Source organism: Hemibagrus wyckioides, linkage group LG15, assembly GCF_019097595.1.
Source record: "Hemibagrus wyckioides isolate EC202008001 linkage group LG15, SWU_Hwy_1.0, whole genome shotgun sequence".
NCBI classification, from domain to species: Eukaryota; Metazoa; Chordata; class Actinopteri; order Siluriformes; family Bagridae; genus Hemibagrus; species Hemibagrus wyckioides.
Window position 1 is genome coordinate 15306414 of NC_080724.1, and position 18587 is coordinate 15325000.

The window sequence follows — 18587 nt, forward strand, 5'->3', positions numbered from 1 at the left end:
CTCCAAGAAGTGCCGTTATAGGGCTTTAAAAGAAAAAAAAAAAGTTTATTTTGTCAGTATGACGGGGTGAAAATTTGTAAGTAGAAAGTAAACCGTTCAATGACAGAAGACTACAAAGATTTTTATTGTGACTGATAACATCAATTACAAAAAGAAAAAAAAAAAAAAATTCCAGCTCAATGTTTTTAAGGTAATAAATAAAACAAAAATAAATATACTATTAAATAAAAGTACAAAACATTTGGCCAAATCTTTCTTTTTAAGGGAGAACATGCCATTGTGTGAGGTTTTGTGTTTTCTTAATGGCATTTCTTTGCTTAACAAAATGAACACGGGTAAAAGCAAGACAGAGCAATATTAAAAATAAAAAATAATTCCAAAAAAAGAAATTCAAAATTGCTTTTTGTGTGAATATCCAGATATCACACTCGCAGTATAAAACAGCAACAAAACCAATAACTGTTTAACAAATTCATTGCATTCATTCATTAGGAATTAAAAGAACTCCTTATTGAGGCACTACAAGGCCATATACCATGTCATACCAAGGCCATAGCTCCATCACTATCCTGAAATTAAAGGATGGCAAAAGTTTAACCAAACAAGACAGTTTTGCAAAGTCTTATACAATGTAGTCAATGCATGTTAAAGCATTTCATTCCATAACTGATGGTTCCATAAAAGACACTGGAAATCTGCATTATAATCATCATACAAAGTAAACTTGAATGTGCCGAAAAGTACAAAATACAAAAATACAACTTGATCTCTATATATTACAACTACTACTGCTGCTGCTGCTGGACTTCTTGCAGTTTCTTTTTGCTTGTTTGGACTATGGTTTGGTCCACACATCATACAAACAGGAACGTTTCAATCTGATATGACACTGCAGTTAAATTCTCAAGCATTTTACTGATCACATCACATCAATATAATCATACAATGTAACATGGGATCAGGAAAAGCCCAGCGTTCAAGCTGAAACAGTTCCACTGAAATATTTTGTAGTTAAGTGCTATTTTTGCTCATGCTTGCTGAAAGCACAGTGAATTAAGTCTGAACTTTACCCCTGCCATTTCTTTAAAATGTAAAGCTACTGCAAACTTACTTCTAACCATCAAACCAATGGCCAGCCCACACTACAACAGGACCCTTTAGGTCCTGCGTTGTATGCCCCTTTTCATAGACTGTCCTGCAATCATCACCTCCAACCTAACTGAAGACCATCAGAATCACTGAGCTTCGTCCTTATCAGCATGTGAAGGATCAAGTTTTCAAAAGAGAATGACACGATGCCACGGCACAAAGTAAATGGAAAGATCAATTCGAAATCAGACATGACAAATGCCCACCTCTGCTATACCTCTGGAAGAACGGTAGTTCTGATTTACTGCATGATTGCTGATTAGATTCATATCCTCTTGCAAAGTAAGCATTACTTCTCTTGAAAAAATAAAAATGTGTGTTGCAAAAATAGATTTCAAATATAAACATTTTGACTGATATGTCATTTGCATGTTTTTACTTTACCCCCACCTTCCCCTCCAATTTTGATACATATATCAAATTTGCTACAAGGCTCCATTGCATTGAGAGTCCATCTTGTTAGGCTGGAGGGTGGTAGAGCCCAGGTTGCGGGGCTGTCCCTGCAGCCCGAGCCCAGGGTAGCTTTCAGTTCTGAGTTTTCTCAGTCAGCTTGAGAGTTTTGATGGTACATGTAGCAAGCTCTGTATATTCATCGAGTGCCTCACACAGCAAATACACTCAGGGTGCTAGTCTGGTCTTTAAGTCCCAAGATACTGTAGGCGATTCGTTTTAGGTGTCCTGGCAGGCGAACGCCAATGTTACGGATATCCCTGTGAAAGAGAAAATCGAGAGAGTGTAAGGAAACAGCAAGACAGTGTGGTTTGATTAAAATGAATTAAAATGACTTATCAAGGTTTAGAATTAATGTGAACTTTAAATGTGCAAAATATGATTTTTTGGTTTAAAACTTCATTCGTTGTCAAGTTGGTCTTTTTTTTCCATTTTGGCTGAAGCGTTTCCCACAATGCTGTCTCCTGATACTGAATTTATTTCTACCTAAAGTGAATGATGCTCTAGTCCCAATTGTACACTCAGCTCACACAGATAAGGTTCCAAAGCTTCAACATTCGTGCTAATACCTCCTCTGAGGCCATTCTGCTCGTCATCTCATTGTCAAAAATCACTAACTAACTGAGCCGAATCTCTGCCTGTCTCGAGTCATACAGCTTCATAGCGTTCTGTAACTTTAAGCCAATATCTGCTGTCTCCACATCATTGGCGCTATATTTCTCATTAATATGATGTTGAATATCACTGAAAATGGTGAGGAAATAAAAACACTTGTCATTTTGGTACTTGAAGCAAACAGCAAAATTTAACCAATACCACTTAAGTGTGAAATTGTTAAAATTGGCTCTCCTATTAAACGCCTTTGTAACCTTTAACATTTTACAGGAACAGTTAAATAGCACCAACCAACAAATTAGCACCATAATCCCTAGGCACAATCCCTAACCTTTAAGGATTCATTGCCTGCTCAAGAAACCCCAAAATATCTATGCGGAACCCTATAACAGTAGTTTTTCCCATCAAAGAAGACCCCTGTTAGGAGATCAAGAACCCTTAGTTATACAAAGAGCCCATTAAGTACCTTTTAAGCATTGTATTTATTGCTTTTACAACCAACCAATCAACGCTTGTATAATAGTGGAGCCAAGCAATTGTATTTTTAATTAACAGCCTTACTGATTTAACAAGGCTTAAAAAGGCCCCATAACTACCATGAATCACTGTTGCTGGAAACCCCAGCATTGGAAGACTCATAAATAGTTTCTGGGCTCTCCCACCACCACTGAGCTACCAGAACAGAACAGATGGACTACTCAACCATAAAATAAAGCAAAAACCAAAAAAAAAATATGACAAACACATCAAAGGAATTTCTGCTTCTCCACACATGGCTCATCCCACTTCCAGGCTAAATACACCCATGGGAGTGCAGTTATAGGTCACACGATTTCTAGCTGGTGTAGACTCCATCACTGTTGATCACCCATGCTTTCTGTGCAATCGTCAGACAGACTGCTCCCTTATAAGGACTGGTAAAGACACCTCTACTACCTCAATCCACACCTCTTTGGAATCCATCCTTTTATTGATCCCACCAGTTCTCATTATTCTACCCATTTCTTGGAACAGGAGCCACATGGCCTCATTGCCTCAGCAGGGAGAAACCGTGGTTCCTGGCTGCACTAAGAGCACAGCCCTTGACTGGTGATGTGGGCGAAGGGAGGGACAATAAAGGAATAAGAAGGGATGGAGGAAGGGAGGGGGTGGAATTAGGGCGGAGCAGCCGGCCACAAGCTACCACATCCAGGCCACCAAAATATGAAAAAAATAAATAAATAAACGTATTCCTTCCTTTCCTGCCACCAGATTTTCCATTCAACCATTTTGCAGACTCATAGGCTGTTTTTTTTCTTCTGTAAACAACTCATGAAATTTATCTTTTAGCTAAACTGATTGACACATTAATGGTCTGTGGATGTACAAGTTCATCCGTCTAAATCAGTGCAAAAACTGTAGTCACAGGCAATAAGTTTCAATACATCTTGAACAAGAAGCACTGATAGATTGTTGAAATATTGCCTTAGCTTTAAAAGTATCATCTTATTCAAATACGATCTCAAAGCCAAACAAAATAATCCACCCTATCTACACAAAACCTGATACTGTGTTCATACAATCAGGGCCTGTGAGGCTACAATATTCAAATATATGATTTGCATATGGACTGTTTGCTTCTTCAGGTATTTTGAATCCCTTTATATTTTAAATACTTAGTTAGAATAGCAACAACAATGTCAGAAAAAAACCGCTAAGTTATTTGCATTTGTAATTGACATGGCCACGAAACCCGGAACACCTTTTGAACACCTTTGTTGTAGGGTGGAGTGTGTCACATGTGTGTTATCTGTAGTCACAGGCTGCCATGAGAAAGACGGGATGTTTGCGCTTTAAATGAACTTTGGCCCATCACTCTGATCCATGCAAATGTGCGTGAGAAATTCTCACTCGTAAAGTTTGTTATATTCCCACTGCGAGCATTCGGCCATACTCACTCGCTCTTCATCTGCAGCACCTGCTCCATGCTGACGATGCCTGCCATGCTGAAGTTCTCGCTGTACTGGCTCATCTTTATAGACTCCAGCCATTCAGACACAGATCTGAAAGGGGAACCATCAGAGCCACTGGTGCTTGGAAGCCGGATAGAAACTCTGAAAGGAAAGCAAGAGAAAGTCAGCAGACCACATCTGAATCTCTTTTTTTTTTTCCAGTTTAGATATCTTTGGTCTTATTACAGGAGACAGACTTTGAAAGAAAAGACCTGTTTGTTCAGTCATAGAATCTGATAAAAAAAATAATTCTGTTTGCATGAATGCACTGATGTAGTACGACAATAAAATAAAAGCCAATTTAGTTTCATCTTAACTTTGTCACCACCCAGTTTCACTTTGCTATCAGATCTAATTCCATAGCTGAATCACTTCTGTAAGAATTTACGTATGTCTCTAAAACTACAGCATTCTTGTTCTTTTTTAATGCTTATTCTATGAATTTTTATATGAATACTAAACTAAGTTACCGGGGGTCAAAGTCTGCAATGGTCTTGAGAGAGTCAGGACTCTTGAGGAGCTTGTCAAGGAGGCTGAGGATATCCTGGAAGCGAGGTCTTTTTGAGCGATCCTGCAACCAACACTGTAGCATGAGCTGGTACACAGCAGAAGGACAGTCCATCGGAGCAGGCAGACGGAAAGCTTCGTTAATGGCCTTCATTACCTTGAGGGGGAAAAAAAAAAGAAGTTTTGCTCAGATGAAATCTCGGATAATTGTAAGGACACTCGGTTACTGTTCAAAACTAGTGATTTATGACCGTGTGTACCTCGTGGTTGCTCATATCCCAGTAGGGCCTTTCTCCAAAAGCCATCACCTCCCACATGACTATGCCAAAGCTCCAAACATCACTGGCCGAGGTGAACTTCCTGTAAGCAATAGCCTCTGGAGCCGTCCAGCGAATGGGAATTTTCCCTCCCTGAAAAAGAAACCACAAAAACGCTTGACTGAATGTTTCTCTTTAAGAAATGTCAAGGAAATAATAATTATAAAGTCTAGCTGTTAAAATAAAGATAACTGCAGTGAAGTCCTGCTTGTACAAACATTCTTCCGAAAATATTTCATTAAATTGCTAGGTGAACTCTACACATACACTAGTGGTGTAAGTGCCCTCCGGGTCATCCTCCAGAACCCGGGACAGACCGAAGTCGGAAACTTTGCACTCTAGGTTGGAGTTGACCAGGATGTTCCGAGCAGCCAGGTCTCTGTGTACATAGCTCATGTCTGAGAGGTACTTCATGCCTGCCGCAATGCCACGGAGCATACCAACCAACTGGAAGGATGACATTTCCCCATCATGGTCCTAAACAATAAGATAAAAAGGCTTGATAAGATAGAAAAGGCAACCTAAATGTACTTCTGTTCTAGGGTATTTCCAGTTTCACAATCTTACCCTCAGATATTTGTCCAATGCACCATTTTCCATGTACTCAGTAATGATCATAGCATGTTTGACTAAAACACACACAAAAAAAAAAAACAGTTAAGAGTTGGACTCCAGAAAAAAACAGCACAAAAATATTTTTAAGGAGATCAAAATGTCTGATAATTACATTTTGTAACCACACCCTCCAGGCGAATAATGTTCTGGTGAGAGAACTGGCCCATGATGCTGGCCTCACTCAGGAAGTCTTGCCTCTGCTTCTCAGTGTAGCCTGGCTTCAGCGTCTTAATGGCCACCGCTGCCTCTTTGCGTCCGGGAACTTTCAGGATTCCACGGAAAACCTCTCCAAACTCACCTACAGCAGAGAAGCCCCCATGCATAATACATATGGGTATCAGATAAGACTTGCCGCACTACTGATTTCACTGTTTTCCACAGGGGGGTATTAAGTTACATTCTTTGAAGCCATCTCAGATACCATAGAGAGGAAATGGTAAACAAGGCACGTGTTTGAAAGCACCTGGAGGTGCGGCATACCCCGAAACTCTAGAGTGGTCAGTGTTTGGCTCTGGGGGAGGGTAAATGTATGTATATGTGTGTGTGTGTGTGTGTGTGTGTGTGTTATGAGGGCCTGGGAATCAGCTGTCACACACAAAGTAAAAAGTGAAAGAGGGCCGTGGGAAGGCCTGCGGGGGAGCTCATAGGGGAAAGGTGACCACACTGCCCTAATCTTCTCTCAGGGTAAGGGAGGCCTGACCATTAAGGTATATCCAATAAATACAGAGAGTTTGGTTTAAATTTACTGCTGTTTTTGTGGAGGGGCTCATATAAATAAACCCTTGATTAATTGGTCCGTTTTTCCTCCATTAGTGCCGAGTTCAAACTAAAGCAAGAACAGGGTCATGTAGCAGGGTTAAGAAAATAATGGCAGATGCTCTCAAGGGAGGAACACACTTCCGTACAAAATCTATCCAGAATATGTCCAAACATGCAGAGCAAGAATCTGATAAGCAAATTCTTTTGTGTTTCAATTCTCACTCCAGGCAATGTGTGCGTGTGTGTTACAGTGCTTAAATAAGAGATAAATGAACAGTTTTCTGGGAAACTGCCCAGAAATGCCAACCTGCTCCGATGACTTTCTGCTTGGTGATGTGACTCGGATGAATCTCGCTGGCAAACTTAAGCACAGCCGTGTTGGGGTCTTCGTATGTATGAGGATCAACATAAGTCTTCAGAGGTTTCAGTTGCTCTGGAGAGAAGAAGATTTACTGAGATTACTAAAGAGAGAAAGAAAGAGGAAAAAAATAGGGGTGGGGGAAAAAAGCTTTCATGTTTCTAATACTAACCTGAGCTGGAGAAGTAGGCGTCCTCCGGTCCTTGCCTTGTATGCGAGTTTTTTCGGCTGTAGAAATAAAGACTTAATGAGTGAAACATTTCTTTTCATACTTCAAACTAAAAAGAGGGCCTGGTTTCAGGGCCGTCTCCATTCAGTCGTGGAGAGCTTTGACTAAAAAAAAAAACCTGCCAGTGTTTGCCAAGTGGTGACAGGGGTCTAGGTTATCAGAGACAACTACCAACGGTTTGGGTCACCTTCACATAGCCACTCCAGTCTTGCACCTAAAAGAACCAACCTCCTCTTATCTGCCACAATGTCCGGCCCCGATTAATTTCTTTTCAAAACGTGTCTCTAGTTAAAGCACTCATTGAGCAGTTGTATTCAACACCACATTCTTTACTCTGAGTGGTAAGGAATGGATCCAGATAAAGAGAGAGAGAGCGAGCTATGAAAAGGACGATTCTGAATGGGTTTGGACATCTTGGATCATGCAGAGAAAAGAAGAGGGGGTCATGAAGGAGCCAAGTGAAAGAGACAAAGCTACAGTGTAAGGAAAAGAAATTGTTTCTGACCGTTTGCGCAGGAGCAGGACCACCAGCACGATTAAGAGTATAGCACCTCCTCCTGCCACTGCTCCAAGAATCACTGCTGTGCTCCCCACTGTTTAAAAAAAATGAAAGGAATAATTTCAGTAACATTCATGCAGAACCAACATTATCATCCTATCAAATATCCTAGTTAACTTTATAAAAATGCTAATTCAGTGTAAGATTTGAAAACACTGTAAAATTCCATTGGTTTGACCTTCTGGCAGTGTTGAAAACTCCTCCTCGACACTGTTGCTGCCCACATTGCTTTCAGGGCTAAGAGCTTGGACTTGAAAAAGATAGACTGTGGAAGGAGAGAGATGGCTAATCTCAACAATGTTCTTCTCCAGAACCAGCACAGTGTATGTTTTACCGGTCTTCGCCTCATCTTTTTCCTGCAAAAGTACCAAAGATTGTTAAAAGGACAAACTCGGTGATAATCAAAAATATGATCTGAAATTGCTCTGCTCCTGACCTTCTCGCAGTACATGAGCTTATAGCGGATGGTGCTGGGATTGGCTCGGCGAGACACGGACCAAGACAGTGACAGGCTCGTAGAGCTCCTTCCTACCAGGCGCATTCCAGTTACACTTGGAGGGTCTGTGTGTGACATGAAAAAATAATGATTAAACCAATATATTAACACCAAATCTTTTCATGGTATAATGTGGAAAAAGTGGCAGCAAACAAACAAGCAAAAAACAAAGGGCCTAAAAAAAAAGTTTGATATGCTTTTCCACCAAACAAGTTCTTTTCTTTGCTACTATTCTTCCATATAACTGGACATTACAATACGTGCTATAAAATGATGCTGACTTTACTGAAAACACTTTTCATGATTTTGCAGTACCTGTCGCAGATGTAAAGGCCACTTAATATATTTACAGGTCAGTTATTATGAGTTAAAGACGATATAAGATGCATATATACACATTATCGTCATCAACACCACTTCTACAGTGCTGACCTGTGTAATGCAGGGCAGTGCTGATGGTGCTGGTGGCTCTCCGAGAGCTGAGTTGGGAAACACCATTCCGGGCCTCCACTGTGAATGTGTAGTTCAGATGTGGCTCCAGCTCACTAATGATCACGGAGGTCTCCTTTATGTCAGTATTGCTGGGCTCGTAACGCACTTTATCTCCGCAGGGCAGACACACGCTACCCTCACAGCGTTCGCATACCACGTTATAGGTAATATCAGAGCGTCCTCCTGTGTCTCCTGGTGGACTCCAGGACAACTCCAGCTTCCCAATGGCCATCTGAGCTGTGGTAGCGGTCAATGTTTTAGGCGGCGAAGGTAAACCTGTAAATAATGGAAAGGTTAAGAAAAAAAAATTAGTCATGTAGTGAAATAAGAATTTTAGCAACAAAATGGGAATATGACAAATAAAAGGGACAGCCAGTAAAGTCATTTAAAGATAATTTGTTTGTTTGGGGTGCAATGTGGTAGAGTCTCACCTGAGCATGCACTTGTCATGGGGTCCTCTGGAGCTCGATAAAACCCCTCCAGGCAGGGACAGCTCACAGCGGCAGGGCCAGAGGGGTGGGTGTTCTTTGGACATGGCTCACAGGCTTCATTGGACACTGAGGCCTTAAAAAAGTCTGGCTTACACTCTGTAAAAAGACCAAACCATACAAAACTTGGATAAGGAATAGAGCAACAATCCTCCTTTGAGAGTCTTAAAAAAATACAACATAATATATAACTTCTCAAATTCAATCTCTTTTGAAGTCTCTCCTCCCTCTCTCTAGGTTTGCTTTTGGATGAAAAGTACAAGAGTGTACAAATGAGACGAAGTATGACTGCGGCAAACATTCAAACCATCCCCCGTTTTCTGTGCAAACAAGACCAGTCATCCCACATTCCAGACCTCAATATTAAGACAAGTAAGGTGAGAGAGCAAACAGAATAAAACCAGCAGACGTGTCTATCAACACAGATTTACAGACGTCAAGGTTTCTACATGGACAAACTATTTATTTGCTCAGTACAGCTAAAGAAAACTAAACATCACATGTCATGACATGACTGACACAGATGGTCAAGTTTACATTTTACAAACTTAAACTTAGTCATACAACCATACATTAAACTGTACAAACAGGAAGAGAGAGAAAAGTCTCTTCTGTTCAGTCTAAAAACATTCCACCAAGTGCAGGTCATGTCCTTCCTCTGTCCACTTCCACAACTGGATCCCCTCCAGCACACACTCCTTCCTCCACTGTACCACTTACAGGCCACTCGGTTTAGACAGTTCTCCGACTGTCAATTTTGTAGAAGCCAACCCAGAATTCAGCAACCGTATCGCTACACAATAACAAGAAACTGTGGTTGAGTCATTTCTGTGTGCGTACGAGTATGAGTGTATAGTGGTGGAACACATCCAAAGATAAAACAGGAGTGAAGATAAAATATTTGCAGAGTCAGTGTTGGTTTCAATATGAAACTTGACTAAGAGAAAGAAGTGGAAGGCATTGAGAGAAAAAAAAAAAATTCATTCAGTTTATAGATAAGAATTATTGCAACAAAAGAAGCTTCCACCAAATTACCGTTTCCACATTCAAGTGCTTTTTGTTTAAACAGCCAACAATATTAATTACAAAGTATGCCACCACTTCCTCCTCCAGAGCTTGGTGTCAACTGTGACTTTGTTTTGGGTTGGGCCACTTGCTCAAACAGGAGGGGTTTAGCTAAGGTATACTTTACCTCAACTATACGAGGACATGCGTTCTCCAATTTCAAAAGATAATTCTCAGCATGAAAAGAATTCAGCATGGCAACCTAAAGCCAGTCAAGGCGTTAGCAGCTCCTCCTTTCAAGTCCAATCGTTGTCTTGTTTTTTGTGCCAGCTGTTCCTGAGACTTTATTGCAACTTGTTAAGGCGACCCTGTGTGGAGGTGGGGATGGAGAGAGACAGAGGGGCTGACGGAGACGGATAGACGGGATAACGATTCCTGCTGGGACTGGAGTAAAAAGTGTGGGGGGGGAGTAGGTGGTTGAGAGAAGAAAAGACCCGACTTATTCACCACCAAGGGGGCTGAACAGCTGCTGCTGTGAACCCCAATTCATACAGCCGCAGCCTCCGCCCCCTAGCCGTAATCCCCTGAATTCTTGGGTCCCCCTTGCTTGCTTTCGGACGCATGCGAGGGCCTGGCATGGGCATTCAGCAGCCTTTTCAGCCCTGACAACAGTCACAGACCGCCGCTCTATTCAGCTAGAAGGAAAACACTTGTTGCAAATAGTGGAGATGCCACATGCCACATGAATACGTGGGCTGCCTTCTTAACAATGTGAAAAACCTGCCTGTTTTTTTTTTTTTTTTTTTTTTTGTGAGAGCAGGTATGAAGGCTTTAAGGTGGAGCTTTTAAACCATTCATTAAAATTCACTGACAAAAGTAAGAATATCTTGAGCGTTCATTTCAAAATGGGAAGTCCTAGAAATTATCTATTACCATTTAAATTCAGTTCAAGTCCAATATCTCAGGTCTATGACCTGGCATAACTTTTTCTCTAACTTTTCACTTTCCAATCTACAAGTCTGAGAAGGGCTTTGTCTTTTGTGCACTGGACACAACAGGAAGCAGGAAGCACAAGGCTGACGCTTTGCTTCCTTCCGAGGGCAGCCAATCAAAGCATGAACATGCTCAGCAGAAGAATGTTAGCCAGACTCTGGAGAGATGGAAACGGGATTGAATTTACTGGCAAAAACACAAGAAGAGGTCAGAGGAAAGTATGGAGGTATGACTTTTGAGGAACACAAATTACGTCTTCTGTAATATAGACTTCCCAGCAGGTCAGGGTAAGGGTAAGTTGCGAATCCGTGTTCTACGGATTCTCAGCCTGTTTGGCATCAGGAGGGATTAGGCCTTAAGAGGCTCTGAGTGACTGTTTGTTTATTGTGACAGTAGCTGAATCCTGTTCTCCGGTGGCCTATCAGGATCTGGGAGCTATGTGGGTTGATTGGGGCGGTCACGGTGAAGACGGATGAGCTGGTGACATTAACGGATGGATGCACGGATGGATGGCGGGTGGGAAGGGGGTGAATGAATGAGTGTATACATGCTGGCTGGACAACAGGAATCCCTCCAGGACAGGAGTTAAACGGGAGTGTTTCGCATAAGAAAAAAAGAGGGGAAACAAAAAGCCCAGTCATTCGATTCTGCACTCAGGAGGGCTTACATGTGGCCCCAGGCAGCAATGAGTTAAAGTGTCCTGCTCTACCGGGAGCTGATGGCCAAGTAAAACAAACAGAGCAGAGGAGTGAGTGAGGAGAGTGGCCAGGGGCTTGGTACATGGTGGGAGGAGGTTAAATCCAGAAATACGGGCAGTGGGGGAAAAGAAACACAAATATACAGTGAAATGCACTGAATATATAGCTGGAGGTCAATTAGGACAATAAACAGAGAGATCATAATTTGATTTTTTCCTCCTTCTGAGACTATGAAACTAAATACTGAACTCTTTTCCTGTTGAGTTTATTATCAGTTAGCATCTACTTTTGTGGTAAAGACAGAGAGTTCCTGATTTCTGAAGTCTTAGATTAGCCTCAAGGTCCACAATTGTATTGACCGTGCTATATTTCTTATCTTCTCTTCTGTCAGTATGGCCTGTTAGAGCAGTCAGTTGGTCAGTGAAGACAAAGCCATGGCTGTGGTGCGGGGGTCAGCTGTAACATGAAGCCAGAAGGAGGTAGGAGACTGAGGAAGGTGCTAGGTATGTTGAGAGCATTAGTCCAAAGGATTATCAGCCCAATGGACCAGCTGTAAGAGAATTACATCTACGCTTTACAATTCCACTCGGTCTTTCATCTGGTCGTTAACGAACACAATAAATGCTCTAATCCTTTTCTTTTCACACTTTTTACTCCTTCTCAAGGAGGGGAAGGAGCAAGAGAGAGGTAACAAGAAGAAGATGAGTGGGAGCAAAAGGCTCAGGTAGAATGGCTGGAGGATTTAGTAATTAACAAAGGGACTTACCACCTAAAGAGATGACTAAATCACAGCGAAAGATTTCAACATCTTTAAACACATCTTTCAAATTCCTCAGATACAGACAACAGAACAGGAAGATTTTGTAATGATCTGGTCATAAGGGACCAACGACGACTATACAAATAGCAGATACACTGTAAACACTGTTGTTTGGAGAAGTTTGCCAGGTTTTTGTGAGATTAAGCTTCATTGTAGTTTATTAGGAAACATTTTTCAAAAACCATTTCCTCGGATTCAAGCGTCTGCCTGAAATACCAGTGCAATTCAGAGTACAAGGCCAAGCAAACAAAAAAAAAAGCAAAAAAAAATTCACTAATAATTGAAAAATAAATCAGTGAATGAAAGCGGCGCATGAGTTCAACAATAGAAATCCCTGAGCCGACGAGTCGGAGGGTCAGGGAGGATTAGCGGGCCTCCGGTTTCCGCTGTAGCTCGTCCTGTTGGGGCCACGCGGCACTGACGTGGGGGCAGGAAAGTGCTGATCTCACACCCCAACCGCATAATGCACTCTATGCATACACACAGTCTACCCCCATTATATGATTTCCCACACAGGAAACATGTCCCAAAAGGACTCACTTTTTAAAACCCTAAACAAAATACCCTTTAATACCCTAAACAATACAAACACAACACACATTATTTTCAAGACACACACAACTGGCAAAAGCTTTTTTGTAGAAAGCAGGAAGTGCCGATGAATCAACACTGCCAAACGTTATCAAAACTATGTGCTACTTCAATAGGGAAAAATCCTGACACTTTCCCCTCTTTCTGATGACTCATTTTAGGACAAAAAATTATTTTTGCCTCCCGCTTCTTCCAAAGTAACTGACTCTAAATAAATATGCTGTTTTTCTTCTTTTCAAAAATTATTTTACCGTGACAGCTCTCTTCCTGTATTGCTGAAAATTAATCAGAGCAATCATGATGAACATGTACTTCGATATGAGAACCCGTCACTCAGCTGCAGGGGGATCAAAGACTGCATTTTCACTTGAGTTTCCCCTCATTAACCTGTCAAAAGTTGTTTAACGTTGCCTCAATCTGAAATGTCTAAGCTGTGAGCTTGTCATATCAGAAATTGTGGATTTGTACACAACACATGGGTAATTTCCACTTGTTTAATGTGTTGCCCAATTGGAGTAGAGAACATTAGCCTGAAGGAAAGGTGGGAGTAATTATAGGTCAAACAAGAGCAAAAACCTTAAGCATCAGATCACCATTGTGCTCGACATATTTCCCAAGCTCCCAAGCACTCTGAGTGAGAAGCTGATTATATTTACATGCTAAAAGAAGTGCAGGCAAATCCTCAGATTTCAGCTCTGCTCCAAAGAACAAAATGCTATTCAGACTCATCTCTCCATCGTCTGCACGGCTCCCTCACCTTTCACCTCCATAGATCGGTGAAACAATGTGCTCCGTGGGCCGGTAAACTCTGCAAACAGCCCAGCATGATGGCTGCACTTAGAACCAGTTTCGGGTTCATTTCTTTATCCCTCTATTATACTCTGGATCCACAGCTCTTCTCGCCACAGGGCTCCAGAATAAACATTGTCTAAAGACTTCAGGGAAATGGCGGAGTCAAACCAACAGAAGAACTCAAAAAGGGAACTACACGTTAAACGTGTGCATCTCTAAATCAGTAAAAAATCACTCATGATTTAATTATGGCACTGTATATTCCCTACATGTTAAGATTAAAGCAGTTTATGCATAGTTTACACACTCTGCCTAAATATAATTAACTATAATCTTCTGTTTATTCCTGAGATGAGGATGGATATACAAAGCTGTTTATTTATTGCATAATATTTGAGTAGACCTAAATAATGTAAATAAATAATGGATTTTTTTAAAAAGTAAATGCCGTGTGCAGTACCTGAACCCGCCTTCAAAAACCAAAGACAGACAAGCGAAACGGTACAAAATCTTACACACAGAGCGGGCTACAGTATTTATTTTAACCCAGGTACTCACAAACAGCGCTTGGTCTCCTTTACCTGCAGTCATGCATCTTTATAGGGCTTGTGAAAAAAAACAATAACACAGATTAACAATAAAACTTTCTGTAGGGCCCACACAGCACACAAAGCTCAAAAATTGTCTGGGAAAATCGGCAAGTCTCTTTTAATTGTATTTAAATTTGACTGTGTTTGTTTTTATCACTGCTGAAATTTATTTTTAGGATTCTCTAATAGAGAGTACAAAAGCCAGAAAAGGTTCTTTAAAATGATGCAACGAAAACTTTTTTCACTCTTAAAAAACCCTTAAAATCACCCCCCTCTATGAAGGACCATTGAGACTTTGTTAATATTGATCGATATTTGATCTATGTCATTTTAAGGAGGGGAATAATTAAATATGGGTGAGTGATTGGTGTAACAGTTATGACAGTAGACGCAAGTTGATGCAACACCGAGGCAACAGTAGATGTAAAACAGGTGTGATACATATTGGGAAGGAAGGAAGGAAAGGAGAAAGAAAGAAGAGAGAGAGAGAGAGAGATCTTAAGATTGTAATAAATAAAAATCAAAATGTGCAGCACCGTCTTATACCAATAAAACAGTATTAGTACAGAGTTAATAGTAGTAAGAGAATTATGTAAACATTATTTGTTGTTGACCCAATAACAGAATAATAATTTTTCCACCACAAAAAAAAAAAAATGCATCCAAATACTGCTTATATTTGTATGAAGAGATTTTTCTTTTATTTTTCGGTCTAAACCCGAAACCCATAACTACTCGTGGTATATTAAATAATTTAGCTGAGGTAAATGTGTGTGGACTTCATTCTTCAAGGGATTTTTTTTTAGCTCTCTGTGGCAAAATTTTCATCCATCATTCAAAAAGGTTCTTTAAAAAAAAATCAACATTTGTTCCTCTATGGAATTGTGGCTATGACTCTTTTTTTGCCGTTTTAAACTGGTATTTTAAGGTTACACACCCTTAGGAAAAACTGCTAAAACCTTAAAGGTTCTTCGGTTTGTTCCCCTGGGGGAACCATTAAACTTCATATATATACACACACAGAGTGTTTCTCTGTTAAATAAGGTTGCTTTAGGATGCCAAGAACCTTTCGGAGGACTTTTTTTCTTTTGTCTTTCAGCTTTTTTCCTTTGCGCTTTCTTGTGACTTCTTTCGAATTACCAAACAATTTGGAAAATTAATGTTGTCAAACACAAAATATTCCGGCTATATTACTACTAAAACAAAGATGAAAGAAAAAAGAAATGGTTACAGTCTGCAAGCAAACCTAGCACTTAGTGTTCTTACACTTATATCCGCACCCAAGTCGATTACAACCCAACAGCTCACTAAACCACGCATCAGAGTTTCCACTTAGTCACCATCCGCTTTAATTCCAGTAAAAAGAAGAAAAACAGAAAAAAAATAAATTAAAGTTAAAGACCTTCTTTAAAAAGGAATACAAATAACAGCCTGAAAGATTCTGGATCATTATGCCTCAACCGCTCGCTTTATTCCTCCTTGTGCACCTACAATACAGCAGCCAACATCCTTTGGTGGCTTCCAGAAACTATAGAAAATATATTTGTCCAACTGAGCATCAGAGGGCTTTATGGCCTGCGACAGGGCGTGGGCACACTCCACTCGCCTTGCGCAACCTAAGCAGTAGGTTGGGCAGCGAGGCTTTGTGTGGTCAGCTAAGGTATGCGTCTTGATGCCAGGGAGGATTATGAGCAAGGAATGGTGTATTTTATTGTTGGAAAAGTGTTAGTGTTAATACTGAGAGGAGTGTGGGTTCACCGCTACTCTGTTTAGGTTTATTCTACCATCTCGTTTGACTGAAGGCTGTCACACTCCTTTCTCCAATCTTGTTTTTAGTGCCCTCTATTGCTTGCTCTTCCTAGTAGATCCATCACAGAGTGGCGGCACTGGCCTGCAGCTCTCCATGGGGAATTCCTCAGGCCTGCAGTAATCAGGGAGGCTTCTTGGTAAAACTAACAGGAATGTACCACAAAAGGTGGGGGCAAGTGGGACCGATAGCTAAAGCTGAACACTGAACTACATTGTTCTGCAACCTTAACATTCCATTCCACAACCTTTCCATCATTCCCTCCCTCTTGGTCTGTGTCAACCTCTATATCTCATGATAGACACCAGCACTCTTGCTTTTCTCCCTTACATTAACATGACTCTGCCAGAACACACAGAATTAATAACGGACATCTCCAGAAATGAGAAAGATCCCAATTATCTGAGTAACTGTATTGTTAAAGCATTATTACCTGCCACTGCAAGAGTCACAGTTACAGGAAAAGCTTTGTTAAAATGCTAAGGTTTGCATACATTTGCAATGGAATCATTCTGAACAGGTCCTAGCATGCCAAGACTCCTTTGGACGTTTCTTTACTTAGAGAACACCTGAATGTCAAACGGCTAAGCTCTTTCTAGAATAGAGAACCATGAAAAACAAAACACACAAGGAAAGACAAGGAGACATGCTCTGAAGCAGGTTTTAAGCCAATGAAAAAACTCCTGCCTTGAGCAAAAGCATTTGCTAAAGTCACTGACAAAGAATGCTGGGGTTAAAGAGGTAAGAGCTACAACTGCAAAGAGAAGACTTGTCTCAATACACAGCATACTTTGTTTCCAAATACTGAACACATGTTTTAAAACAGAGTAATAAAAAAAATTAAGTGGGGAAATCTCAAAATTTCTAAATAATGTGTGATTGAGAACCCTGAATGCCTTAGAAATGCATGTTTTTTGTCTTTTGTCTTGTTGCAATGTGTGGTTTTGTCTTTATCCTTAACTTAGATTTACCCGAAAAGAAAAAAATAAAAATAAAAATAAAAATGTGGGGGCAGGGGTGGGGGAAGCACAAAATAGAAAGGTATTCACATTTTGCTTATAGTCAAAGCTAAAGTGGTGGAATGCTTGAGAAGGAATTCCAGCCATTTTACTTGTACCCAAGGCAGTATGTATTGTACAACAGTAGAAAACCTCACTGCTGTCTAAAGCAACACTATAATAAATGCAAATGCCAAAAATCATGTTGTGCTCTCTTTAATTTTTATTTAAGCAATGGGTTTGGTTAGAGATATAAATTAGACTTCACAGCTGGCAGTCGAGAAGAAATTTAATTATTTAGACCAAAAGTCTTACCTTGGCATGTGTCGTCTACAGCTTCATAACCAGGGCTGCATTGGCACTGGCCCACGGGCACCACCCATTCTCCATCCACAGTGCAGTAAATGCGCGGCTGGTCCTCACTTTCAGCATTTTCCACACAAGCCCCAACCACCTCCCGCAGTGCCTGGTTCTCGCCCCCTGCCACCGCCACTGTCTCAGGGAATGCTGCCAAGCTCTTCACTGTGGCAGGACATGTTTTGTAGTAAACTCTTACAGAGTAGATAGCTACACAAGCCCCAATGTCCTGGAAAGCCAAATAAAAGCCCTTGCGGGAAAGATTCTCTACCACCTTCGTCTCTATGTTGACCCTCATATTTCCAACACGGGAGATTTCATCGGGTGCGATGGTTGCCACCTTGCGGAACTGGCCCTTGCGGAAGCTAGTGCCAATGTCAGCATCGGCTTCTGAAGCGTACAGGTTGAATGTTTCTTTGCAGGTTAGGGAGTGTGCGTTGAAAGAATTGCAGTCCCGCACAAGAAAGCGCATCTCCACGAACACCCGTGTGGCAGTGGGGTGGCGCTGGATGAAGGTGGTACGCAGCCAGTTATCCTGTTCTCGTGCTTCCACATTGCAAACAAAGTAGCTGTAGAGCAAGGTGCCATTAACAGCCTGCTGGGCTATCTCCCACTGCAAGCAGAAAAAAAAAGAGAAGAGTCAACTAAGGAATATTCAAAACCAAGATTGCAGAGGAGTAACGGATGAGGGCAAAAATAACACAAAATGGCCTCAACATGGAATTTTAAGTACTACCGAGGACACCGGATCATTACCCATCATCTTCTAGCAGAAAATAGCATTTCATTTCACCTACACAAAATAGACTGATGTAACTTGGGGTAAAACATCTTTTCAGAGGCAGTTTGTGGGATTTTTTCCCCCTCCACATGTTGCCACTGTGCCATTAATTACAGGAGAGGTGGGTTAT

At 41.0% G+C, this 18587-nt stretch overlaps 1 protein-coding gene across 1 annotated transcript in view; it reads right to left on the bottom strand.

Annotated features, from left to right (window-relative positions):
- Positions 1 to 100: 100 nt before the first annotated feature.
- Positions 101 to 18587, bottom strand: part of epha2b (eph receptor A2 b) — a 20557-nt gene continuing 2070 nt past the window's right edge. Inside the window, exons 3-17 of the mRNA XM_058409971.1 lie at positions 17635 to 18289; positions 8969 to 9124; positions 8478 to 8813; positions 7986 to 8110; positions 7728 to 7905; positions 7496 to 7583; positions 6934 to 6989; positions 6711 to 6836; positions 5757 to 5942; positions 5597 to 5658; positions 5297 to 5506; positions 4973 to 5122; positions 4676 to 4869; positions 4152 to 4307; positions 101 to 1859 (exon numbers count right to left, since the gene is read on the bottom strand). Coding sequence (XP_058265954.1) covers positions 1751 to 1859; positions 4152 to 4307; positions 4676 to 4869; positions 4973 to 5122; positions 5297 to 5506; positions 5597 to 5658; positions 5757 to 5942; positions 6711 to 6836; positions 6934 to 6989; positions 7496 to 7583; positions 7728 to 7905; positions 7986 to 8110; positions 8478 to 8813; positions 8969 to 9124; positions 17635 to 18289 — 2787 coding nt within the window. The 3' untranslated portion in view covers positions 101 to 1750. The remainder of the gene's footprint in view (positions 1860 to 4151; positions 4308 to 4675; positions 4870 to 4972; positions 5123 to 5296; positions 5507 to 5596; positions 5659 to 5756; positions 5943 to 6710; positions 6837 to 6933; positions 6990 to 7495; positions 7584 to 7727; positions 7906 to 7985; positions 8111 to 8477; positions 8814 to 8968; positions 9125 to 17634; positions 18290 to 18587) is intronic.